Source organism: Leuciscus leuciscus (genome assembly GCF_965113295.1).
Source record: "Leuciscus leuciscus genome assembly, chromosome: 10".
NCBI lineage: Eukaryota > Metazoa > Chordata > Actinopteri > Cypriniformes > Leuciscidae > Leuciscus > Leuciscus leuciscus.
Window position 1 is genome coordinate 40043517 of NC_138734.1, and position 26947 is coordinate 40070463.

Here is a 26947-nt window from a genome sequence, read left to right on the forward strand (position 1 = left end):
TAAGAATAAAGTGCAACCTCTTGTGTACTTGTGAACTGTGTTTGTTTTAATCTAGAGGAAATTTAAATATTTTAGTTTATAATATTAAAATAAAATAAATCAGGTGTCTGAAGATCAAGATCCCAGTCATTCAAAGGTGATGTGTCTGAACAAAGTAAGATTATTGTCTGATAGGGACAGTGGATCTCTGGTACTATCACTCCATCCTCTGTGTCAGCATCAGAATTTTGTTTATGGAAAAGTTGCTCCACTCCCTGGAAAATGAGAGAGGAAATGTATTATAATCTAACAATACAAACTGCTTTGAACTTCCACATACAGTAACAAGTTGCAGACTTAAAATATTTATTCCAAACAAATTATATAAATGTTTTAAGGGATTTTACAGTACTAAATATTTACCTCGGAGTCATGCAGCATTTCTCATATGTAATACTGTTGTGTAACCAGTAGATGGCTGTATAGCCCTATATATAAACATATATCCATGGCTGTGTATTCCCTAGTTGCTGGATGTTTTCAGTCATAATTACTTGCATGTATTAAGTTTTTAATTTGGACATATATTTATTATTAAAGACTATTAAAGATTAAACTTTTTCTCTGAAATGTTCATTTGAAGTGCAATTTTTGCATTATTATTAGTCAAATATGGACACAGAAAAAGCATTTTGTTACTCATACTAGCTACATAGCTTTATCAGTCATCTTTATCACACTAAAGTAATCAGAATAAATATTGCGACCAGGGCGATACTTCAAAATAATTGAGTGTTTACATATATGAACAGAGGCGTGGTCTGTGGTCAAGTCGTGTCTCTCCTCTTTCAAAAACTCTGCATCGCAAATGAATCAGCAATTGAAAAATTCAGGTTTAAATAGCTTTATCGGCATGGTAAAAAAAAGGCTTTACATTGCCAAAGTTGAATCAGGCAGTGATTGACAGCGCTCTGGTCCTATGGCATCGGTCATTGACTGATACAGTACAGATACTGTACAGTAGGGTAGACTGTGTACAGTTGAGACATGTGTACAGTTGAGACACCTTAAATAACTTGCGTGCGCAGCATGCACAAGTTGTGATTTTTGCTGTGCACATGCGTATTAGTGTCCTCTTTTATCCTGCAAAATCTGAAGACTGGACGCGTCTCCGATCAGAAGATATCTGCAAAAGTTTTTTTTCTAAGATAAGGCTTGCATCGTTTTTTGCGCACTCAACTATGAATAACTTATTATCCTTATGTGACTGTTAAACGTAACTGGTACCATTACAAACGTTATTCTGTGCCCTAAAAATTGGCATATTTCATGGTATTGAGTCATGCAAGCTCAATGCAAAATCTAGAGAAATGTGAGAAGTGGCCAGCGGGGGATAGTTGAGACACAAGTGTACCAACTGTACCCCCGATAGAGTTCTATTACAAAACACGCTGTTTATTTGTTCAGTGTTATGATAACAGGTTAAACGTCATAATTGGCCAGCATAGGATGCAATTAAAAATACAATTTCATATGTATTATATTTAAACTGTATATTATTAATAAATACTGTTAAATATCTTGTTCATGTTTTATACATTTTAACGGTGCTAATTTACATCAAATTAATGAATTTAGAAAGGATGAATAAACAGACATGTTGCCCAATTGTTATTTTCTTCATTTGTCTTTATTTATTATATTTGCAATGAACATTTAGTTACATTTCCCTCATTAAAAATGGGTGTCTCAACTGTACCATAGTACTGTCTCAACTGTCCCGTACATAGGTACAGTTGAGACAGAGTTGACACAAAAAGCACCTTATTTTTATTCGCTAATTGTGGAAAATGTAAACTACTTATGGTATTATTGATTGATAATATATTAGTCTACAAGCTAATGTAATGTCATGTGGCATTTCATGTGAAAATTCAATTCTTTTCAGTATGTATTTTTGTGTGAAAAATCAAAACTCAAAAAGTGTCTCAACTGTACACAGTCTACCCTACTCTAGCCCAATGTTGTTTGGGGTGGCTGGGGGGGGGGGGGGGGGGGGGGAATATGATAATCGAAGACTGTAACCGAATGTAGATAAACAAGTGATTGGGCTAATAGTCAAATCAAAAACAACACAGCTGTATAATGTTATGGGCTCTCACTGAGCTCTAAAATGCCTCTCCACCTGAAAAAAGCCAGTACTGTATTATAAATAGTATAGTATTAAAAAAAAATCACACTTTCCACGAGTAGGCTATCCAGTATCCTGATAGCGACGATGACTAATGATAATGATATCATTCGTCTGTAGGCCTACTATTCCTTCTATAAGAAATCATCTCAACAATATAGTGTAGCAGCAAATAAATACAGATATAAACTTAATATCACTAAAATGAAATAGAAAGCTGCGATTACAGACGCTTAAATCCACACATGTAAACACAACACTGACGTCTTCACTTCCAGGTGAAGAAGCTGTCAATCAAAAACTCAGTAGCCAATGAGAACACACTGCCACTAGCCCCGCCCCCACGAGAGAAATGTGTCAGAACGGCGAACGAAAACTTCAGAAGCGCAAATGAAAACTCTGGAAGCACATTTGTAAGTTCAGATCAGCGATTGAAATATGAGAAATAGTTAGCAAAACATGCAGTGTATTAAAAACGAAGTAAAAAAATTTGCTTTTTCAGTTTCAAAGATATTTTATTCAGTTTCAATTTATATTTTCATTAGTTTCTTGAAAAGCTACGTTCATTATTATTGGCACAAAATTAATTCCATACTGATAGGGCATAACGGACTGCGCTGCGTTGCTCGCGAAAAGATCCTTGGCTTATTTTCTTCTTGATTTTAAAACAAGTTTTGTTGTCTCAAGGGAAAGAATGGAGATACCTGTGTTGGATTTCAGTGTCTGCGAACTGGGAAAGGGCAATGAATCGGTTGCTAACTTGGAAAAGTTAAGCAAAGACATGAGAAAGGGCTTTATCGACGTGGGATTTGTTTATCTGAAAAACACGGGCATAAATCAGGAGGAGGTTTGTAATCTTGTATTACTTTTCTTTTAACTTGTCAGGTTGCAATATTGGCTAGGCTATATTTCCGTTTTAAACCATAAAGGCGAGTCAGTGGTTATCACAGAAGCAATGCGCAAACTTTGCTCCAGACGCGGTGAAGAAGTTTCAAACAACCCCATTAAATTATTCACTACAGAGACAGAGAGTGAAAGTAAAAACTCGCCGAGCGTCCGCCATTTGACGCTGCATTAACGGCACATAGGCTAGCTATTCCCTCAGACACGAGTCTATTTAAACATGTGCTGATAACCTATAGGCTACTGTTATTTTCTTAATATATTTTCTTAATATAGATAATAAGATAAATATATGGAAGCTTGTTTCCGCCACAGAGTGAAAAATAAAAAAGTTAATTGCGACTTTTTAATCTCACAATTCTGACTTTTTTCCCCACAATTGCGAGTTTACATCTCACAATTCTGACTTTTTATCTCAGAATTACGTGATATAAAGTCGCAATTGTCTGTTAAAGTCAGAATTGCGTAATATAAAGTCGCAATTGCGAGAAAAAAGTCAGAATTCTGACTTTATAACACGCAATTGCGACTTTATTTCACGCAATTCTGACTTTATATCTCGCAATTTTGAGAAATAAAGTCAGAATTGCGAGATGTAAACTCGCAATTGTGAGATAAAAAGTCGCAATTATCTTTTAAAATGTTTTATTCTGTGGCGGAAACAAGCTTCCATAAAATAGCCTTTTTCGTGTTAAACAAGTTGTTGTTTTTTTTAAATGAGGAGTATAATCTTTGTAGTCATATTATTTTAATTTCATGATAATAATAACAAACTGGTTTGTAGCACAAAAAGTTTTAGACCGTTTACTGCCTTTTTTATTCTTCTAGTTATTTATAAAATATTTAAGTAGCCTATAAATCATCATTAAAAAATATTTCCACATGACACCGCAAATATATGGAAGGCATTTTCTGCCAAATTTAAATAAATAAATTAAATGATTAAAATTAAAACCAGATTAACGATTTCATTACAGAAAACTGTAAGCAAAAAATGTGACAATGAACTATTTTAAATTAAAATGAAAACGAAAATTTACATTTGTATTTGAATTGTGTCACTATTATTGCGTGAGCATTACTAAAGAGCATTGTAAAAACTGTATTTGTAGTTTCTTTTTCACGTTTGGCTTTTCATTTTAATATTGGCAGTCTTGCCTCGAGACTGTAGTGAAAATGAAATGTGAAATCACCAATTGCATTTTATTTTTCAATTTGACAGGGATAATGCTGTGAAAATGAAATCATTTAATTTCATTCTCAATTTTGTCACATATTTTGCATACTGTTTTCTGTAATGAAATCGTTAATCTGGTTTTAATTTTAATTTTAATAATTTAATTTATTTATTTAAATTTGGCAGAAAATGCCTTCCATACAAATATAGTAGCCTAGACACAGCACATATATTTGCTTGTTATAAGTAAATATTCACATTATGGTAAATTACTGTAATGTTTATTTTATATAGTGATGAAGGTGACCTTGGTGGTTCCGGGACCTGTTCCATTTACAGAATTACTGGATTTGCGTCCTCCAGTGACCGTCCTCGGGAGCTTGTTCTCCTGAGTCGTACTTGACAAGTCCGAACTTTGCATACTTTGTATTGAGAAACGCCCCTAGTCTGACTAGCAATTAGTTAGGGATAATCAGTCTTACTTTTCAGATTGAAATTTGACCAATCTTCCTTTTATATAACTGACTTAAATTATGATACGTTAACTTGTAAGACTAGTCTAAGCAATTTATGCAACCGGTGTTTGTTACTTAAAGGAATACTCCACTTTAAAATGAAAATTCTGTCATCATATACTCACCCTCAAGTTGTTTCAATCCTTTATGAATTTCTTTCTTCTGCTGAACAGAAAGGAAGATATTTAGAAGAATATCAGTAACCAGACAGTTTCTGGTCTCATTGACTTCCATAGTAGGAAAAAATATATACTATGGAAGTCAATGAGACCAGAAACTGTCTGATTACTGATATTCTTCTAAATATCTTCCTTTCTGTTCAGCAGAAGAAAGAAATTCATAAAGGATTGAAACAACATGAGGGTAAGTATATGATGACAGAATTTTCATTTTAAAGTGGAGTATCCCTTTAAGAGAAGTTCTATATTTGTTTGTGGCGGATTATTTCTCTGTTCACTGTTTTAGGTGGAAAAAGTCATGCATGTTTCAAAGAAGTTCTTCTGTTTGCCAGAAGACATGAAGAAGCCTTTCAGCAGGGGGAGTTTCTCATGTAATGTGAACCATGGCTGGGTTTCATTAGAAACTGAAAGGCACGTCATTCTCTACATTCAGAAGCATTACTGTAAAACTCACGAATGATGGACAAACATTTTAACGGTTCTAAATCCTGTCATTTCACAGTCTGAATCCTAGCCGTCCCGGTGATCTGAAGGAGGCGTATAATATAACATCTTTGAGTGGGGATAACGTAAATACCCATTTCTTTCTTATCTCTTCTCCTTTCTGTCTCTCAAAGTTTTAACAATAGCATGACGTTGACAATAGTGCACATTTATGGGTTATAATTATATATATTATTTTCTTTTTTTATCAAAAGTGCAACAAAATCTTGGATTTCTTTAGAAGTGAGCTATGTCTGAAATCACATACTCTCTTGAGTAGGCACTTATTTAAGTACTTAAGTTGTATCCCAAATGATGCACTATACACTACGTATTCAGCCGTGTAGTGTATGCATTTAAGGTTTTGTCGTTCAGCAGCGGAGTCCCCTCTTCCCCTTCGCTACATAACTAAAGCTGTGACAGTTACAGTTGAGTGCATGAAGTGTTCAACATTCCGCACTTCATTTTTTTGGTTAATTAAGTGCATCATCTGGGTATTTAAAGTGTACTTCTTCTTTAAGGAGATTTCATTGTGAACACACAACTCGCACCATTGAATAGTGCATAAGTACACGATTTGGGACGCACCTTTACTTTGCAACCGCTAAAAAAGTACGTTCTATATAGTATGTGTGTTGTTGAATGTAATCCGAACGTACTACTGTCATGTGACCTACCAGCATCACTGCCATTCACTAATCCTCTCCTGTGGCCTCATGGGATAGTAAAGGGTCCATCGTATGCACACTTCAGAATCTCGCCAGACGAAGTGGGTCATCCGGATACCTTTTGCTTACTCTTTTATGAGTACTGTGAATTCGGACATGCTACTCTTGTCACATAGGCTACTGTTTTTTACTATACTATATAGTAGGGGAGTATGCGATTTTCAGATGCATCCATGGTCATTCTCCATGTGCTCAGGATTGGCCTTCAGAAGGAGTAGATGATTTTCGAGATGTCCATGTATCATTTTTCCTGCGCTGTAAGGATCTCTCTCTCCGAGTGCTCCGACTGATGGCTCTTGGGTTGGATCTGGAACCAGAAGTCTTCCTCAACACACATAAGCATATTGGAAGTAAGTACAAGTATGCACTACTTCTTCCTCCCAGTGAGTCAATGGCTCATAAACACCTTTATGCTGTGGTTTGTTTTAAGGTGCTGTGAATGCAACCACACTCCGGTCTCTGTACTACCCTCCGGTGAACAGCACATGTGTGAAGGAAAATCAGGTGCGCTGTGGTGAACACTCGGATTATGGGAGCATCACTCTGCTCTTCCAAAGCACAGAGAGTGGACTGCAGGTGAATACCAATAGAGGACAAAAGAAAAAAAATATTTTGACTATGTTTAATGTTGTCCTCTATCATTACGGATGCATGTGACAGTATGTTTGGCTCTGCATGTCTGTGTTTTCTCCAGGTTCGGAATAGGGCTGGTGAATACGTTTCGGCCCCAAGCATTCCTGGGACAGTTCTGGTTAACATAGCAGACCTGATGCAAAGGTGGACCAGCGATGTGTTCATGTCTGCGGTAAGTACTTTATGTGGCATTTCATTTAATAGAGTGAAACAGTCGGGTTACACAGACACACACGAACAAACAAAAATCACTGGTTTATCTTTGTGGGGACAATCCATAGGAGTAATGTTTTTTTTACTGTCCAAACTGTATATTCTGTCTACTTACACTAACCCGACCCCTAAACCTACCCATCACACAAAACCTTCTGTTTTTACATTTTCAAAAATATATAATTTAGTATGTTTATTAACCAAGTATGTTCAGTTTCCCTCGTGGGGACAGCTGGCTGGTCCCACAATGTAGGGGATCTCAGGTTTTACTAACCTTTTGTCCCCACAATGTAATATAAACCTACACACACGCACCCACAAACGTACACATTTATATGCATATTTTGGAATACATTTATAATATATTATTTATATAGGTATAATCCACAACTTTAAATGAATTAATTTCACCATCATTTTGTAGTTCTTTCCTCTGTAAAGCTGTTAAATACATAATCTTGTACGTTTGTCTTTTTGTCTGATAATCAAATACTTTTTTTGCTTCAAATCTAAGTTTGTAATGTTGTGTTTATATCCTTGTTGCTGGTTGGTTTGGTTCATGGCTTAAAATGCTTTAACAAAGACTTTAATTTGGAAAAATGAATGAAAAAATAAATAAAAATAGGGATGCAGTGATACCAGTATCGGGCCTGAAACTGCGCTCATATCGTACTCATTAAAATGCTCCAATAGCAACAACCGATCAGAGGTGTAAAATACTTGAGTAATTTTCTTGATTACTGTACTTAAGTATTATTTTGGGGGATTTTTACTTTACTTGAGTACAATTAAAAATCAATACTTTTACTTTTACTTAATTAAATTTTTTAAGAAAAAAAAGTACTTTTTACTCCTTACAATTTTATTTACAGTCAAAAAGTACTTCTTTTTTGGACATCACTTCATTCTATTTTCCCTTGCTATTACCAAACCAATTGAATTGCGCTGATGCCCAGTTTAATTTAAATGTTATTTATTCTGCCAATGGGATTCGTTTTCACATTCCATGAAATTGGACATGACATTTTTTTTGTACTTTTTACACCTCTGCAACCGATACCACGTGGCGTGTACAGTACAGTGCTTGTGTCAAAGAAATTAAAGATAAAAAATGAAGAGGCATAATTAGGCATGGAAATAATGGAAGGAAATGTCTATTTGATAAGCCAAATAATTTGATTCATATTCTTTTGGTTTCTCTGCCCAATATTTTTTTTAAATAAATGCAATGAAAATACAGGTATCAGCAAAATCTAAAAATAAAAGTATCGGTATCAGACCTCAAAAAAATTCCGGATCCAACTCCGCTGAAAAAGTGGTCATGCACTAATGCAGGTCATGCACTGGCAAATGCTTGTTTAAAGCTACACTGTGTGATATTTTCCCCCATCTAGCGGTGAAATTGTATATGACTACCCAGTGAATATTAGTTTCTGTTCCTTTCAATTTCGAGGGCGTTTTAACTCCTACGGTGGCCGTATTATTCCAAGATTAGCATGGCTTCCAGTTCGACTTCGTCCAATTGCGCCTTTAAAACTATCACCTGTGATCCGTCGCAGCACAGATTTATGTTACAAGGTAAACAATACTTTTTCACCATTGACGTGAGGAAAAGTAACGCAAGTTATACTAGAGGTCGTTCTGGCGTTATGCACAACCATGCTATGGTTAGACAAGCAACTATAAAACTTTGAATTTACACAAATAGGCTGAATTACCTCTCGAGAGGAAAGCAGGCAACTTCGGCGTCCGTTTTAAAATCTTTACTCCTCATGAGCTCTTTCCATCTGGGAAAAGTTACTCCAGTATTGACTTTGGTCTTGCTGATTTGCCTGTCGCGTTGACGTTTTAATTCTCTCTTTCGCTTCCTTGGCGACTCTGCTACATGTCCTCGAAAATAGGCGTGATCCTCCATCAGCAATCTTTCAAATCTGCCGGCAGTCGCGAGTAATCTCCCCCTCGCATTCGTCTCTGTGTCACTGAGTGTAAAGCGCGAAAGGCGAAGCTTGAATTTACAGGTATGTCCCTCTTTGGCTAATGTAGTTTCAAGATGGAGGGGCAACATGGCGACCGGCATTCGAACCCCTCACCCGTATGTACTTTCAATGGCAGATTATAAACTTACGAGAATACTTTATTACTTGAAAGAAGTAAATATACATTAATGAGCACATATATTTTTGAAAGAACTAAGTGTTTTTTTGCTAAGAATCAACTAAAAAAATTACACAGTGTAGCTTTAACTCTTCTCTATTATTGACCCCTCAGGCTCACAGGGTGTTGCTGCCCCCTGCAGGAGACTCCAGCACACGCCAGTCTTTGGCTTTCTTTGTCCACCCTGATGATGAAGCCATGATTTCATGCTTCGATGGATCCGATAAATATCCTCCTATTAATTCAATGGATTACCTTTTATCAAGGTTTAATGATACCTATGGCAAAATACAGGCTGTGGCTTAAGTGGAAGTTTACAATTGTATGTAAAAAAAACAAAAAAAAAACAACAGCAAAAACTAAAAAAAGTTGTGCTTATAATAATCATAGTACATAATTGCTGGAGCTGAGATAATTTAATTGATTTTGAAATAAGTAAAAAAGCACATTTACTTACTCTTTAAATCATAGAGTAAATTCAAAAAAGGCCAAAGTTGCCTCATATATGCACTATTTTGTGATAAATTGGATTTTTGTATATTTTAATAAATATGTTTATTAGATTTTTAATTGGAAACCATGATACTATAATGAATCATGTTAAACAGCTTGAAATAAATCACTGGTCTTGCAGTAGTTTTTCATCCAACCAAATTTTAAGAAACTGTATACATCTAGGACTGACATTCGACTGAAGCTAAAGTGAAAATCCTATCATTTAATTAAATACAGGACAGATTGGCATTGTTGTGTAATTTGTAATATGAGAGTGACGAAAAAAGCAGACTATTCGCTTGAAACAGTGGTATTGTTATTGATATACTGTGTTGAATGTTAATCTGTTTTTTTATTCTCTGCACCTTTTTGTATTTGTTTTTATATTTGAAGTTTTTAAACCTAGTTTTTATTATTGAAAGTGCCATATACAGAATGCTGAATTGTGGGGCGTTTAATATGACTAAATATGAAGAGAGATTTATCCTTTGAGGTTATGTTTGTGCAACATTTGGCCTCCACTGGAAGCTCTGTTTCCATATGTATTTCAAGATTAATATTGCAAAGGAATTTTTAATGAATCATAACTAACATTTATTTTACTTACAGGATTAACATTTTTATATTTTTGAAAACTAAACGTCAACTGCCTAAATATATAACCTCATGACTTGAGTAACAAGCTGAAGTAATCAAGAAATCCAGATTTGCTTTTACCTAGTAACTGAGAATTAAACATAATGAAGAACCAATCATATTGGAGGACAATGATGTAATGATTTTTCATGTTCCTATATTCTATGAAAACTGTTTCTGACTCTTTTTGTCGGGGGGGGGGGGATTTTCTCTGAAATTGATCTGAGATCCTTCCGGCCGTGATTAAAGCATTTTCGAAGGCATTGTCTGAGTCTGTCTGATTACACACTAGAGATCTTACTTCCATTCCCAAGTGATGATAGTAGAAACCTTATTCCCAAGTGATGATAGTAGAAACCTGTATACACGCAATAAAATGGCATGCTCGCGTATAAAAATTCATTTTCGTGTATAAATTGCATGATAAACACAATGTGTGTTATAGAGACGCATTTGCATGAGATCAGGCTGGTTTTAGACGCTCATTTAAAAGTTTGGGGTCAGTAAGATTTAGCCTATGCTTTTGAAAGAAGATTCTAATGCTCCCCAATTTGATAAAAAATAAAGTAATATTGTGAAATAGTATGAAAATGATGATGTAACAGTAAAATGCTTTTCTGTTTTAATAGGCGATATTTTGACAATGTAATATATTAATGTAATGGCAAAGCTTAATTTGCAGCAGCCAGTAATACTTGCTTCAAAAAGTATTGTCTTTATAAAAAATCTTACTGACCCTAAACTTTTGAATGATATTGTAAATAATTATAAATATATTTGGAAAGAAAACATAAAATAAATGGACTTTAAAATGTACTAACCTTGAAATGTAGTTGTGCTTGTCTTTTAAGTTTCTCGTGAGTCCAAATGAGAAAATATGTTTGAATAAAGGATTTTAGAGTCAATACCGATTTTGTTAGATTTGTTTCTTTTCATCCAGTAAAGTTGTACTTTTTTTTTTTTTGTTACCATTTAGTATTTCCATGGTTAAGACCTCATGTTTTTCCTTGAAAGTTTATCTCAGCCTGACACTATACATTTTAATTTGCCATCTGTAAAATGGGCCACACTCACTACAAAACAGTATTCAGCAATCTTTGTTCCCCTATGTTTGTGTCATATCATATGATGGATTTGTATTTCCCTGCATTGCTCAATACGAACTATGGACTTCGCTTGATCAAAGAAGCGAAGATAACCTTAGCACGCTTTCTTCCGGATTAAAAACAAGTTTTGTTGTCTCAAGGGAAAGAATGGGTATACCTGTCTTGGATTTCAGTGTCTACGAACTGGGAAAGGCCAATGTATCAGTTGCTAACTTGGAAAAGTTAAGTAAAGAATTGAGAAAGGCCTTTACGGAGGTGGGATTTGTTTATCTGAAAAACACGGGAATAAATCAGGAAGAGGTTTGTGATTTTTTTTAAACATTCTTGTTACTTAAGAGAAGTTCTATTTTGTTTTATTATTTCTCTGTTCACTGTTTTAGGTGGAAAAAGTCATGCATGTTTCAAAGAAGTTCTTCTATTTGCCAGAAGACATGAAGAAGCCTTTCAGCAGGGGAAGTTTCTCATGTAATGTAAACCATGGCTGGGTTTCGGTAGAAACTGAAAGGCACGTCATTCTCTACATTCAGAAGCATTAGGCCTACTGTAAAACTCAAGAATGATTTTAACGGTTCTAAATCCTGTCATTTCACAGTCTGAATCCTCGCCGTCCCGGTGATCTGAAGGAGGCGTATAATATAACATCTTTGAGTGGGGATAACGTAGGCCTAAATACCCATTTCTTCTTATCTCTTCTTCTTTCTGTCTCTCAAAAATTTAACAGTAGCATGACGTTGACAATCGTGCACATTTATGGGTTATAATTATACATTTTTCGAGTCAAAAGTTCAACAAAAGCTGTGGTTTTTAGAAGTGGGATATGTGTCTGAAATCAAATAGTCTCTTGAGTAGGCACTTATTTAAGTACTTAAAGGGATAGTTCACCTAAAGATGAAAATTATCCCATGATTTATTTACATTCAAGTCATCCTAGGTGTATATGACATTCTTCTTTCAGACAAATACAATAAGAGTTATATTAAAAAATGTCCTGGCTAATCCAAGATTTATAATGGGAGTGAAAGGCTGGTGAAAATTTGAAGCCCAAAAAAGTGCATCCATCCATTATAAAAATATTGAAGCGAAGCCATGGGTTTTTGTTAGAAAAACACCCATATTTAAACCTCCATAATTTAAAATAACTAGCTTCCGCCAGACGACTGTATTCATACTACACAAGTCGACTTGCGCCACAAGAGTAACCCGTGACGTGTGTATGACGTAGGATGTAGGAGTATCGTAAGCTTAGACGCCTCTCACGGTTTTAACAAACAGGGCTGATCAACAAACTGAAGCTCCTCTTCTATGAAATCCTCCAACATTTCTCTTCAAAATGTTTAATTTGCGAGCTGTGTTTTGTATTGCTCTTTCCTCTGAGCTTCCACATTCGTCATTACGTTGTACGTCGGGTCACGGGTCACTCTTTCACCGTAAATCGATGCATACGGCCGTCTGTCGAAAGCCAGTCATTATAGTTTATAAAGTTTTAAATATGGGTATTTTCCTGACACAAACGCATATGCTTCGCTTCAGAAGGCCTTTACTTTTATAAGGGATAGATGCACTTTTTTGGGCTTCAAATTTTCACCAGCCATTCACTCCCATTATAAAGCTTGGAAGAGCCAGGATATTATTTAATATAACTCCGATTGTATTCGTCTGAAAGAAGAAAGTCATATACACCTAGGATGACTTGAGGGTGAGTAAATCATGGGCTAATTTTCATTTTTGGGTGAACTATCCCTTTAAGTGCATCATTGGGATATTTAAGGTCCACCGTTTCTTTTTGGAATTTTCAGTGTGAACACACTACCCGCACTAGTTATACTACAAAACGGCATTGAATAGTGCACAAGTACACAGATTGGTATGCACTTTTTTTGCAACCTCTAAAAATGTATGTTCTGTATAATTTGAATGTGTCTTAGAATGTAATCCCGAACGTATTACATTTGCCATGTTGTCATTGTCATGTGACCTACTAGCGTTGCTTTACTACTATTCACTAATCCTCTCCTGTGGCCTCATGGGATAGTAAAGGGTCCATCGTATGCACACTTCAGAATCTCGCCAGAAGAAGTGGTTCATCCCGATACCTTTTGCCTACTCTTTTACCATCTTTCACCTACTATATGGTGCTTTGGTTTTGTATGTTCGTTTCATATGAAGCCCCTGAAGGGACAGCATGATGGTAAAAAAATTAAAAATGAAATAGGAGGAAAACATATATTTAGCATTAACATTAAGAAAATATAACCCTAACATTTGTGATTGTAAACTTTATAGTCCTTGTGGTAGATTTTTCCCCTATTTCGCACCTGACCTAAGTCTAGGGTCTCGTCTACAATCGACGTCCCCGAACGTCTACAGTCGACGTTAGTTTCTCTGGGTCTTGTCTACAGTCGACGTCCCCTATCTCTAACTTGTTCCCTTAACTAACTTGCTGCGCAGCAATAATAACAGACAGACTTCAGCAAATGTCCTTTAAATGTTTTAATCACGGCCGGGAGAGTTCTCGAGCAGTTCTCCAGAGAATCTCCCCCAAGAAGAAGCACGGCCGGAGGATCTCAGACAAATTTCAGAGAGAATCCCACCAGCAAACAGGAATACAACAGTTTTTATAGAATAGGAGCATGGTGAAAATGACATGATACATAACATGATTTCCCTACAATTTGATTGGTTCTTCATAGACAAACCCTTCTGTTACTGGGTAGAAGCAAACTCTGTTAATGATTACTTCATAATCACAAGGTTTCAAACCTAGACATCGGACTAGTTTCATTTCCCATATTTGTTATTTTTACACTCACACAGTCAAAGTCACGAGTTTTCGCCAAAGGGGAAACATACATTTAAAATTCAAAAGCATATGAATGCTGTTCCTGCAAGAAAAATAAATGTTAGTTATGATTAATTAAAAAATCCATCACATCCTCTACTCTCAATGTGCTCAGAATTGGCCTTCAGAAGGAGTAGATGATTTTCGAGATGTCCATGTATCATTTTTCCTGCGCTGTAAGGATCTCTCTCTCCGAGTGCTCCGACTGATGGCTCTTGGGTTGGATCTGGAACCAGAAGTCTTCATCAACACACATAAGCATATTGGAAGTAAGTACAAGTATGCACTACTTCTTCCTCCCAGTGAGTCAATGGCTCATAAACACCTTTATGCTGTGGTTTGTTTTAAGGTGCTGTGAATGCAACCACACTCCGGTCTCTGTACTACCCTCCGGTGAACAGCACATGTGTGAAGGAAAATCAGCTGCGCTGTGGTGAACACTCGGATTATGGGAGCATCACTCTGCTCTTCCAAAGCCCAGAGAGTGGACTGCAGGTGAATACCAATAGAGGACAAAAGAAAAAAAAAATTTTGACCATGTTTAATGTTGTCCTCTATCATTACGGATGCATGTGACAGTATGTTTGGCTCTGCATGTCTCTGTGTTTTCTCCAGGTTCTGAACAGGGATGGTGAATACGTTTCCGCCCCAAGCATTCCTGGGACAGTTCTGATTAACATAGCAGACCTGATGCAAAGGTGGACCAGCGATGTGTACGTGTCTGCGGTACGTTTCTTTACTTTATAAGGCAATTTATTTAATAGAGTCAAACAGTCGGGTTCCGGAAGTAAAAAACTCCATTCATTTTCTCCATAGGGAAATTTATTTTTGACTGTAATTTATAAACTAGTGATGTTACATATGACACTGAAGCTTCAAAGCATGTATCGCATTCACAGCACAATTTCTCATGAAGCTCCGTGGCGGACCGCGTATTGTTTTCAGAAAAACACTTGATCAATGAAAAAAACGAAGCCCCGCTTTCTTTCCAGTCACGTGAATACTTCATTTTGCGTGGTCGTAATGTTTGAACCCAGACTACTCTAAAAGGGTTTATGGAAGTTCAAGTCCATTTATATATATATATGCCTATACCCTATGTTATTGTATAAAAAAGTACAGTATAAAAACCATAAAATAATTAGAGCAGCCATGGCTGCCATTTACTTGCATCAAACAACTCTCTTGGTATCATTATAATTATTGTTACCTTTAATTTATTGCCACACTTTAATATGGGAATTATATTATCAGAAAACTTTAGCATTGTCAGGCTTTTATTTGTGCTTAAAGGAACACTCCACCGTTTTTTTAAATAGGGCTTATTCACCGTCTTTCCTACATTTAGATAGGTGGGCAAACGCAGTTTTGTCTCAGTGCATGCATTGTTTTAGTTTGGAAGCGCCACCGCTAGCTTAGCTTAACATAATGAATGGAATCCTTTGTTGCCAGCTAGCATGTCATGAGTAAAAGTGATAAAAAAAATTTAATAAAAAAAACCAATTACTTCTTGTGGCCTGCGTATTCACAATGAGTACAAATAGCAATGCAGATTAAGACTAGGCGATTTCCTAGGCAGATATTGACTTGGGACTATATTGGGGGGAAGCACAGGCGAAGCACTGCTACTTGGGCGCAGAGATATCACACTCACCACCAGTTCGTGTTGACTCTCATCCTCACGTCCTCAGGCTGTTGAGCGATCGCAACCTCCTCCCCCTGTCGTTCTATTTCCAAAGCACGCAACTCGTCTTCTGAAAACTCTGGTTCATAGAGGTATGGTTCTGGATCTTGACTGTCTGAGAAGTCACCCTCTTCGTCTCTCACAAAATTCATCGCCATTCACTATGTCTACTGTAGGAAAAATAGCCGGCTACTATTCACGCTGGTATGTTGACGGAAGTTGGGGGATTTCAGGTGTTGTGTGATATCTCTGCGCCCAAGTAGCAGTGCTTCGCCTGTGCTTCCCCCCAATATAGTCCCAAGTCAATATCTGCAACAAAGGATTCCATTCATTATGCTAAGCTAAGCTATCGGCGGCGTTGCCAAACTAAAACAATCCATGCACTGAGACAAAAATGCGTTTGCCCACCTATCTAAATATAGGAAAGACGGTGAATAAGCCCTATTTCAAAAAACGGTGGAGTGTTCCTTTAATGGATAAAACAACGGAGCTGCACTACTGGCTGCTCGGCTCATGGCTGCCATACATTTTACCTACCACAAGATGGCACTGTTTTCATCACTCTTGATGCTTCAAATCTTTTCCCGAAACAATTATAGTCAAGCTTCAACGATTTAAGAGGTTTCATTTCTCCATCCCTACTATAAACCTTTAAAGGTAGGGTAGGCAACTTCAGAATGGCTAGCAATAGCAAGCTAGCTTTGAAAGCATGAGATCCCACGTTCCTTTCTCCAAAGCTACGCCTCCTCCAAAAACTCTGTTAGTTTGTGGGACTCGGTGTCTGTCTACAACTCACTCTGAATAGCCTCATGAAACACGCTGGTGACCTGTGATGTCTGCACGAGCAGGGTGTGCTGAGGTTTGGAAATACATGTTGACAAGCAGGTAGGACATCCTATCACTGCATTCGAAAAAAAATTCCACAGAAGATATATGTACATGTTTGAATATTTGCACCAAGTCTATTGGTTGCTATCAGGTTTTACTTTTTTTTTTTTTTTTAAACCTTTATTTAACCAGGAGAATCCCATGAGATTAAGAACCTCTTTTGCAAGGGTGACCTGGCCAAGACAGGCAGCAGCATATAAAAAAAATAATACAAACACATACAGGGTAGACAAATAACACAGAAAACTAAAACTAACACTTCATAAAATCATTTAAAATCATTTTTACCATCTAAAAACATTTACATATTAAGGCATCTGCCTCTACGTCTTTCATTTTGGATTTAAATGCGTTTAGCGAGATTAATTCAGTGAGTTTCAAGTCCCTTTGCAACGTATTCCATGCTGAAGGTGCAGAATACAGAAATGCCTTCTTTCCCATTTCCGTACGAGTCTTTGGCACAGAGAGCATAACAAAGTCCTGAGAACGCAAAAAGTGTCACCCATTGCTTTTCTGTATGATATGAACACATAGATAGCTTGGCAGCAGACCAAGAATTGCCTTATATATGAAAGTGTACCAATGACATAGCCTTCGGGTGGCTAGAGGAGGCCATCCAACCCGAGAGTATAGCTCACAGTGGTGAGTCAGCGCTTTGCAATTTGTAATGAACCTCAACGAAGCATGGTAAGCTGTGTCAATCATATGAAAATTCTGTGCAGAAGTATGCATATATAAAAGATCACCATAGTCCAGAACAGATAAGAAAGTGGTGGCCACAAGTCATTTTTTTTACATTAAAAGAAAAACACAACTTATTTCAAAAATAAAAACCCATGTGGTTTAAAAGTCAGGGAGTCATCAATCAAAAGACCCAGGTATTTATAGGAATTAACAGCCTCTATTTCACTTCCCCCCATAGTGACAATCGGAGGGAGGCTTTGTGGCCTGATCCTAGATTTAGTAAACAACATAAGTTTGGTCTTATCTCCATTTAAAACTAATTTCAGCTGCATAAGGGTGTTTTGGACTTCAATAAACACATTTTGCAAATATTCAATTGCTTGTACAAGAGTTGACGCACTGCAATATATGACAGTATCATCAGCATGAAAATGAAGATTAGCATTTAACACATTTTGACCCATACTGTTTATATAAATAGTGAATAAAAGGGGACCTAATACAGAGCCCTGTGGTACAGGTACAGGTTTTAACCAGTATAACAAAAAGTGTTTATAAAAAATTGCCTTGCCTACCTTTAAAGACAGACGTGTTGTGAGTTAATTGATGGTTTATGCTTTTGTTGAAGCAATCTTTACCTTATTCACTTTCTTATTTCTAAAATAATTGTTAACAGTGGAATTCTTGGTGGAAAACTACATTACCCATGATGCTGTACAGAAAATGACACAAATAGAGCTCTGCAGAAGATAATGTTCACTCCCATGAAGCACAATGAATAAAGGAATCGAGTCGGTCTCCCTCAATATATATTTAATTCATCATTTCAACGGCAGGCCTTGTCTGGCCAAACAAATGTTATTTTCTTTATCAGGTTAATCTCAAATTGTAATATTTATTTGAAATAAAATCAAAACCATAATAAATGTATCCAACATAATTGACGGGCAATTTAATATACCCCCTGACAATAAGCCACAAGATAAAGTATAGAAAAAAATTAAGAGGATATTTACCATAATGTGTTATTGTCTGCCGCAGAAGAAGGTTGGTTTGGTTCAAGACTTTCCCTATGGGAAAAAAAAAATAAAATTCTGGAACCAACTCCGCTGAAAAAGTGGTCATGCACTAATGCACTCTAACTCTTCTCTATTATTGACCCCTCAGGCTCACAGGGTGTTGCTGCCCCCTGCAGGAGACTCCAGCACACGCCAGTCTTTGGCTTTCTTTGTACACCCTGATGATGAAGCCATGATTTCATGCTGCGATGGATCCGATAAATATCCTCCTGTTAATTCAATGGATTACCTTTTATCAAGGTTTAATGATACCTATGGCAAAAAACAGGCTGTGGTTTAAGTGGAAGTATACAATTGTATGTAAAAAACAAAGTGGTAATAATCAAAGCACATAATTGGTGGAGCTGAGATAATTTAAAAAAATTTCTAAAGAAATGTACAGCACGGTTACTTTTTACACTCACAAAGGAAACTCAAACAAGCCAAAATTGCCTCATGTATGCACTATTTTATGATTAATAGGATTTCTGTACTTTTTTTTTAAATCACTGATTGAAGTACTAATTCATCAATTCTAAGAAACTTTGTACATCTAGGATTGACTTTCAACTGAAAGTAAAAAGCAAAAAGATAAATTACAAAATGTGAATCTGGCCTGTTTTTAATTCTATGATAGTATGTATTGTTATAGTTATATATCCTGTGTTGGATATTAATGTGTTTTTCATTCTCTGCACCTTTATGTTACACCTATATTTTTAGTAATTGTGGGGCTTTTAATATGACTAAATATGAAGAGAGATTTATCTTCTGAGGTTTGTGCAAATCAGACATGAAATTTACATGGACAATTAAAATAGTTAACATCTCTAAACACACGTTTCAAGCACAATCCCTGTCCTCACAACTGTAGACAAAAGTGTGATAGTCTGATTACATACTTTGGGATACAATAACTAAAGTTTGGTGAATATTGTTTTGTGTTTGATAAGGAATGCCAGTGTATTTGCTAAGAGACAGTAAATGGTTCTTTTGAATGTGAGAATGGAAATATTTTACATTACATACAACAGACATACACAATACAGACACAGAGAAGAGCTTGAGCTGCTAAAAATGTGCAGGAAGGTCTTGCTGGTGACCTTGTGACATAGGCCGAGTGTCGCCAGGCAGCATCTCCACAGCAGAAGGAACTGCATTTGACAAAAAAACAAAGATAAATTATGATAGAAAATCAATATGTTGTTCCTTGTGACAGGGCATAGGACTTGGACCCCAAAATGTAAAAGAACTGCACCGACCTTTGGCCTGCACTGGAGTCTCTGTTTTCTTCAACCGCTCCATGTGCTGAACCGCCTAAAGGAAACAAAGAGGTTGAATAATGAGTAATCAATGCAATGAGATTAATATGTTAGAAATTTTTTTTGCGGTGAGGCAGTACGAGCTTGAAGACATTTCTGTTATGTTTTAAAAAGGGAATAGTTTATAATGAGAAGAATGTCAGCATCAGGTAAATGCAGTGCAACAAAAGTTTTTATCACTCAATCAAATGTTTGGGGTCGGTAAGATTTATGCTTTTTAAAGAAGATTCTTATGCTCATCAAGGCTGCATTTATTTGATAAAAAAATATAGTACTGTGAATTTTTTTTTTTTTATATTTAAAAATGTAATTTATTCTTGTAATGGCAAAGCTGAATTTGCAACAGCCATTAATACTTTGCTTTAGTATTAGTATAAAAGTATATTAGTATAAAAGTATATTAGTATAAAAGCATATTAGTATAAAAGTATATTAGTATAAAAGTATTAATTTCTTTATAAACAGTCCCTTTACTGTCCCTAAACTTTTGAATGATATTGTAAACAATTATAAATATATTATATACAATAAAGTAAAACAAATTTAAAACCTTTTCTTCCCCCATTAAGGCAATGACGTTTCTTTAAATAGGTGGAGGTGCTTAATTAAAAAATAAGCTCAATCTACTTTAAGTAAAATACAATTTTGTATTTGTCTTTTTATTTTGGGGTAAAATATGATCCAGACATATTCTTGACAGGCTTTGTGAAATGTACTCATGTCAGATAGTTACACAACAATGATACTTACAAACTGAAAAGTTTTGCATATGGGAAACAACATTGTCAAAATGATCCCCGTGCGCACGGATCCGCTAAAACGACTGAAAGCGCTGTATTCTGCTGTCAGGCCAGTAGTTGGCGATGTCACTTTATGAAGAAACACTACGTGACTATAGTCTGAACATGTAATACGCATGCACATCACCGATGTGAAAAAAAATTCCATGTACCATGTACCCATCCTCTGATGGCTACTTCCAGCAGGATAATGCACCATGTTACAAAGCTCGAATCATTTCAAATTGGTTTCTTGAACATGACAATGAGTTCACTGTACTAAAATGGCCCCCACAGTCACCAGATCTCAACCCAATAGAGCATCTTTGGGATGTGGTGGAACGGGAGCTTCGTGCCCTGGATGTGCATCCCACAAATCTCCATCAACTGCAAGATGCTATCCTATCAATATGGGCCAACATTTCTAAAGAATGCTTTCAGCAACTTGTTGAATCAATGCCACGTAGAATTAAGGCAGTTCTGAAGGCGAAAGGGGGTCAAACACAGTATTAGTATGGTGTTCCTAATAATCCTTTAGGTGAGTGAAACTACACCGATGTTTGGTCATTCATTGGTAGATCTTTATTTCGCTGCATTGCTCAACAACTGTTCAATAACGGACTGCACTGCATTGATCAAAGAAGCGAAGATCCTTGCCACATTTCTTCCGGATTTTCGAAAGAATTTTAATAGAAGTTTTGTTGTCTCAAGGGAAAGAATGGGGTTACCTGTCTTGGATTTCAGTGTCTACGAACTGGGAAAGGCCAATGTATCGGTTGCTAAATTGGAAAAGTTAAGTAAAGAATTGAGAAAGGCCTTTACCGAGGTGGGGTTTGTTTATCTGAAAAACACGGGCATAAATCAGGAAGAGGTTTGTTAATTTTTTTTATTTTTTTTATTCTTGTTACTTAAGATAAGTTATTTAGGGCTATTGTTTGTGGGATGTCTATTATTTCTCTGTTCACTGTTTTAGGTGGAAAAAGTCATGCATGTTTCTAAGAAGTTCTTCTGTTTGCCAGAAGACATGAAGAAGCCTTTCAGCCGGGGGAGTTTCTCATGTAACGAGTTTCATGGCTGGATTGCGGTAGAAAATGAAATGCACGTCATTCTTTACATTCAGAAGCATTACTGAATAACTCACAAAAGATGGACAAACATTTTAATGGTTTTAAATCCTGTCATTTCACAGTCTGAATCCTCGCCGTCCCGGTGATCTGAAGGAGGCGTATAATTTAACATCTTTGAGCGCGGATAACGTAAATACCAATTTTTTCTCATCTTTTTTTTTTTTTTTTTTTGCAACCTCTAAAAATGTATGATCTGATTCTGTATAGTTTAAATGTGTGTTATATTGATGTAATCTGAACGTAGGCCTTACGCCACTCTCGCATGGCCTCATGAGATAGTTAAGGGTCCATATGCATAGATGTCATCCAGGTACCTTTTGCTTACTCTTTTATGAGTAGTCTACTGTGAATTTGGACATAGCCTACTACTCTTATCACTATATAGTAGCCTAGCCTAGGCAGAGATGGGAATAACGGCGTTATAAATAAACGGCGTTACTTTTTTCAGTATAACGAATAATCAAACTAATTACTATTTCCTCCGTTACAACGCCGTTACCGTTACTGACAATAAAATGCAATGTTTTTTTCTCTGGTTTGTGTGTGTTTATGAGGCGAAAGCCGCGAGAGCGCTCGACAGAGCGCGAGAGAAACCGAGTGTGTCCGAGAGCGCGCTCGACAGTGCGCGAGAGAAACCTAGCAGGCACGTGCAGAGGGGGGGGGGCGTTGGGTGCTCCAGCACCTGCCCTTTTGCCCCTTGGTGCCCAAAGTGCCCTTTTGTCAAGGCAAAATTTCCTCTCCTTTTTTTTAAATTAAAGGCCCTTTTGTGGATGCCTGCCCAATCTAACTATTAGTAAAATTAATTAATAATAATTTAGCCGTAAATAAAATGACCCACATGATGACCTTTCACCTTACGAACTCATCCGGGACGATTCCTCACGCTGCACGCGCATTTTTTAATTTGGCGCGGCTACGCGCACTACCAGAGGATATCTTCAACTCTGCGGCTGCTGGTAAGTGGTGTTTCATTCTCAGCGAAGTGCTTTTGATGTTTGTTTACTTATTATTATTATTTTACAAGAACGACGTGAAGAGAGCATGCAGACAGAGATGTTGTTTATATTGCTGCGTGTAGGCTGTAGAAGTAACGTTAGTTTGCTGTTTGAGAGAGACAAGTTTCAGAGGGTCTGGTCTTTTTATGTTATTTGACTAAAAACTATTATTTATACTTTAAACTATTGTTATTATTTCTACAGTATTAATTTTTAAAAAACGTAGAGTGCCTTAAAAATTATTATCACAACACTGGTAAGGCTTACCAGTATCTTATGTTTTGTGTGCAGCAGCCTCTGTGAACATCTCCTCTACCAGCCTGGGCAGAATCTGCAGCTTTACAGCAGGTCAGTGAGCTAGTGAGCCAGTTCCAAACACTGTCAGCTATCTTTACATCTTGTCATGGTCACATAAAAATTGTTTAATCAGCTAATATATCTCCTATATGTTTGTTTTAATGTCTAGTCTCAGATCAGCTCCAGCAGTATCATCATCATCATCATCATCATCATCATCATCAGCAGCAGCAGTAACAACAACAGCAAAGGCAGCAAACTCACTTAAGGACTTTAGTAAGAATTTACCAGAACAGGTACCACATTAATGTTAAAAATCTTGTAAAGTATTAATTGCTGTATTTTTTCTGTTTGCTTTGTTTTTATTTTCATTGTATAAATGTAACTCTTGTATTTTTGTAAATCAGTTTATGCCATGAAAGTAGCCACAGATGCTGACACGGCATTAAATAAAACTGTACTGTACTGTACTGTACTGTACTGTACGAAACATGGGCCACGTTGATTTTGTCCTACACAGTTTACTATTACAGCTGTTCTTTATTATTCTGTTTAACAGAGAAGAAAAAATCCATCAGGTTGGGACAACTTAAGATACTTCAGTTTCTAATCCCAGAGTTATTAATAGGTGCACATACATTTTTTTTTTTTTACTCTTAAACTTAAAATTAGTCTTTTCTGTTCTGTTTCTTTTTCAAAACTGCATCAATGCATTTGCTGCCGTATCGATACAGAATCATCCATATTGATATATTGCTGTATTGATATTTTGAGCACAGCCCTATTTAAAGCCTTGTTCCATGTGCCCCCTTTTATACTTTGAGCACCTGCCCCTCCAGAGGTCTCTGCACGGCCCTGAAACCTAGTGTGTCCGAGCATAATAGGCTAGTTTGTTTATAAATAAATCACACATTTCAGCATTAGAATAATCTCTGTAGCATATTGGCATCATCTGCAACGTTTTAATTAGTTTACATGGTTATAAAATAAAACTCCAAAATAACCTGCAGGGAACGTTCCAAGAAAACATCTTTGTTTGACTGGTTTGTGAACACGTGCGGCAAACACGCCTAGAATTGGGCTTAAATAACCTCTGATGATGACGTTCTCTGTAGATTATTAAAATAAAACACAAAAATATTTTCTTTTATTATTATTATTTATATTGGTACATTGTTCAGTATTATATTGAGAGCACTTTTTTGCTAAACTGTTTACTATTGAGGAAGAAAATACTTCAAGTAGGCTATATGTCTACCAGTTGTAAAGGTGTGTTTTATCATTTTAATTTGCACTACAAAGAGTGTATGTATATTTTTTATTACTATTTATTTATTTTTGGTACATTTCTTAAGAAGCATAATTTATTTTTAGACTCATTTGTTGGCCAGTTGTGGTCTGTGCAATAAATGATCTCATAAATTTCATATTAATCCCCTAAGGGACAACATGATGGTAAACAAACACACACACACACACACACACACACACACACACACACACACACACACACACACACACACACACACACACACACACACACACACACACACACACACACACACACACACACACACACACACACACACACACACACACACACACACACACACACACACACACAAAAAAAACCCTATGAAATGGGAGGGACAAATATATTTAGCGTTAACATTAAGATAATATATCCCTAATATTCGTGATTGTAAACTTTATAATCCTCCATTCTCCATGTGCTCAGGATTGGCCTTCAGAAGGAGTAGATGATTTTCGAGATGTCCATGTATCATTTTTCCTGCGCTGTAAGGATCTCTCTCTCCGAGTGCTCCGACTGATGGCTCTTGGGTTGGATCTGGAATCAGAATTCTTCCTCAACACACATAAGCATATTGGAAGTAAGTACAAGTATGCACTACCTCTTCCTCCCAGTGAGTCAATGGCTCATAAACACCTTTATGCTGTGGTTAAGGTGCTGTGAATGCAACCACACTCCGGTCTCTGTACTACCCTCCGGTGAACAGCACATGTGTGAAGGAAAATCAGCTGCGCTGTGGTGAACACTCGGATTATGGGAGCATCACTCTGCTCTTCCAAAGCCCAGAGAGTGGACTGCAGGTGAATACCAATAGAGGACAAAAGAAAAAAATAATTTTGACCATGTTTAATGTTGTCCTCTATCATTACGGATGCATGTGACAGTATGTTTGGCTCTGCATGTCTGTGTTTTCTTCAGGTTCTGAACCGGGCTGGTGAATACGTTTCGGCCCCAAGCATTCCTGGAACAGTTCTGATTAACATAGCAGACCTGATGCAAAGGTGGACCAGTGATGTGTACGTGTCTGCGGTACGTTTCTTTACTTTATATGGCATTTCATTTAATAGAGTGCAACAGTTGGGTTCCGGAAGTAAAAACTCCCCATTTTCTCCAAAGGGAAATTGATTTTTGACGATAACCTACCGTATAAATCTTTAAAAGTAGGGTAGGCAATTTCAGAGTGGCTAGCAATAGCAAGCTAGCTTTGAAAGCACGAGATCCCGCATCAAACAGCGCTGACGTGAAAACCAGGAGAAACATTGTGCCATGAATGAACTGGTTCTAGGCTTCAAGTCCACAGATCAGCAACATTCACCATGGATTTAATGTAGCAACACTAACTGTAACCATGGAAGTTTGGCAGGAATAGTAAAATGCTTTCAAGTGCGTCGCACATCTTTTTCCAGCACTTCAAATCTCAAATATTATCATATTTAAATGTTATTTTTTAGTAATTAATGTGATGACCAAAACATTATTTGTTCATCCTTCAAATATTACCCCCATTTATAAAACTAAAAGTTTCAAGATGTAGGAAAACTCACACTTATTAAAAAATAATTTTTCTTTTAATATTTTTTTTTTTTAAATCTTAATATAAGGCATAAAGAATATATTTTTGTTTACTTTTTTATTTTTGACTGCTAAAACTAATATAATTAGTTAAAAAAAATTAAAAATAATTTAACAGTGGAATTCTTGGTGGAAAACTACATTACCCATGATGCTGTGCAGAAAATGACACAAATAGAGCTCTGCAGAAGATAATGTTCACTCCCATGAAGCACCATAAATAAAGGAATCGAGTCGGTCTCCCTCAATATATATTTAATTCATAATTTCAATTGCAGGCCTTGTCTGGCCAAACAAATTATATTTTCTTTATCAGGTTAATCTCAAATTTTAATATTTATTTGAAATAAAACCATAAAATATTGCAAACCATAATAAATGTATCCAACATAATTGATGGGCAATTTAATAAACCCCTTGACAATAAGCCATAAGATAAAGTATCGAAAAAAATTAAGAGGATTACCATAATTTACTACATTTACCACATGTTCAAAATATCTAGTACAGAAGAATGGTGGTTTGGTTCATGGCTTAAAACGCTTTAATGAAGATTTTCCCTATGGGAAAATAAATAAATTCCGGAACCAACTCCGCTGAAAAGTAGGCAGGCACTAATGCACTCTATTGCACTGTTGAACTCTTCTCTATTATTGACCCTCAGGCTCACAGGGTGTTGCTGCCCCCTGCAGGAGACTCCAGCACACGCCAGTCTTTGGCTTTCTTTGTCCACCCTGATGATGAAGCCATGATTTCATGCTGCGATGGATCCGATAAATATCCTCCTATTAATTCATTTGATTACCTTTTATCAAGGTTTAATGATACCTATGGCAAAAAACAGGCTCTGGTTTAAGTGGAAGTTTGCAATTGTATATGAAAAAACAAAGTGGTAATAATCATCAAAGCACATAATTGGTGGAGCTGAGATAATTTAATTATATTTTAAAGAAATGTACAGCACACTCACTTTTTACACTCACAAAGGAAACTCAAAC

General features: G+C 36.4%; 2 protein-coding genes and 2 long non-coding RNA genes across 4 annotated transcripts; 3 read left to right on the forward strand and 1 right to left on the reverse strand.

Moving 5' to 3' along the window:
• The first annotated feature begins 2275 nt into the window (after nt 1–2275).
• Nucleotides 2276–26806, forward strand: LOC309507349 (uncharacterized protein). The gene is made up of 15 exons (XM_082181517.1): nt 2276–2583; nt 2858–3017; nt 5231–5355; nt 5447–5513; nt 6352–6505; nt 6586–6731; nt 6850–6960; nt 9270–9458; nt 21185–21517; nt 21620–21744; nt 21836–21902; nt 24804–24957; nt 25032–25177; nt 25296–25406; nt 26614–26806. The coding sequence occupies exons 1-15, from the start codon at nt 2561–2563 to the stop codon at nt 26803–26805; spliced, it is 2103 nt and encodes a 700-aa protein (XP_082037643.1). The 5' UTR covers nt 2276–2560; the 3' UTR covers nt 26806.
• On the forward strand, nt 11448–19380 carry LOC309508063 (uncharacterized protein). Its single transcript, XM_082182614.1, has 7 exons — nt 11448–11692; nt 11773–11897; nt 11985–12051; nt 14347–14500; nt 14581–14726; nt 14847–14957; nt 18655–19380. The coding sequence occupies exons 1-7, from the start codon at nt 11540–11542 to the stop codon at nt 18844–18846; spliced, it is 948 nt and encodes a 315-aa protein (XP_082038740.1). The 5' UTR covers nt 11448–11539; the 3' UTR covers nt 18847–19380.
• LOC309508105 lies at nt 19546–20112 on the reverse strand. The gene is made up of 2 exons (XR_014209378.1): nt 19808–20112; nt 19546–19699 (listed from the first exon to the last, which is right to left on the reverse strand). It is a non-coding gene; the product is annotated as an uncharacterized lncRNA (long non-coding RNA).
• Nucleotides 22419–23926, forward strand: LOC309508115. The gene is made up of 3 exons (XR_014209388.1): nt 22419–22729; nt 23060–23116; nt 23235–23926. It is a non-coding gene; the product is annotated as an uncharacterized lncRNA (long non-coding RNA).
• Nucleotides 26807–26947: the final 141 nt, after the last annotated feature.

Excerpts from the sequence above, each read along its gene's own strand:
- LOC309507349 (XM_082181517.1), top strand. The coding sequence starts at position 2,561 with ATGAAAACTCTGGAAGCACATTT. Across the intron at positions 2,584-2,857 it reads AAAACTCTGGAAGCACATTT|GGAAAGAATGGAGATACCTG; the intron begins GTAAGTTCAGAT and ends TGTTGTCTCAAG. Across the intron at positions 24,958-25,031 it reads CACACATAAGCATATTGGAA|GTGCTGTGAATGCAACCACA; the intron begins GTAAGTACAAGT and ends GCTGTGGTTAAG.
- LOC309508063 (XM_082182614.1), top strand. The coding sequence starts at position 11,540 with ATGGGTATACCTGTCTTGGATTTCAGTGTCTACGAACTGGGAAAGGCC. Across the intron at positions 14,501-14,580 it reads CACACATAAGCATATTGGAA|GTGCTGTGAATGCAACCACA; the intron begins GTAAGTACAAGT and ends GTTTGTTTTAAG. Across the intron at positions 14,958-18,654 it reads GCGATGTGTACGTGTCTGCG|GCTCACAGGGTGTTGCTGCC; the intron begins GTACGTTTCTTT and ends TTGACCCCTCAG.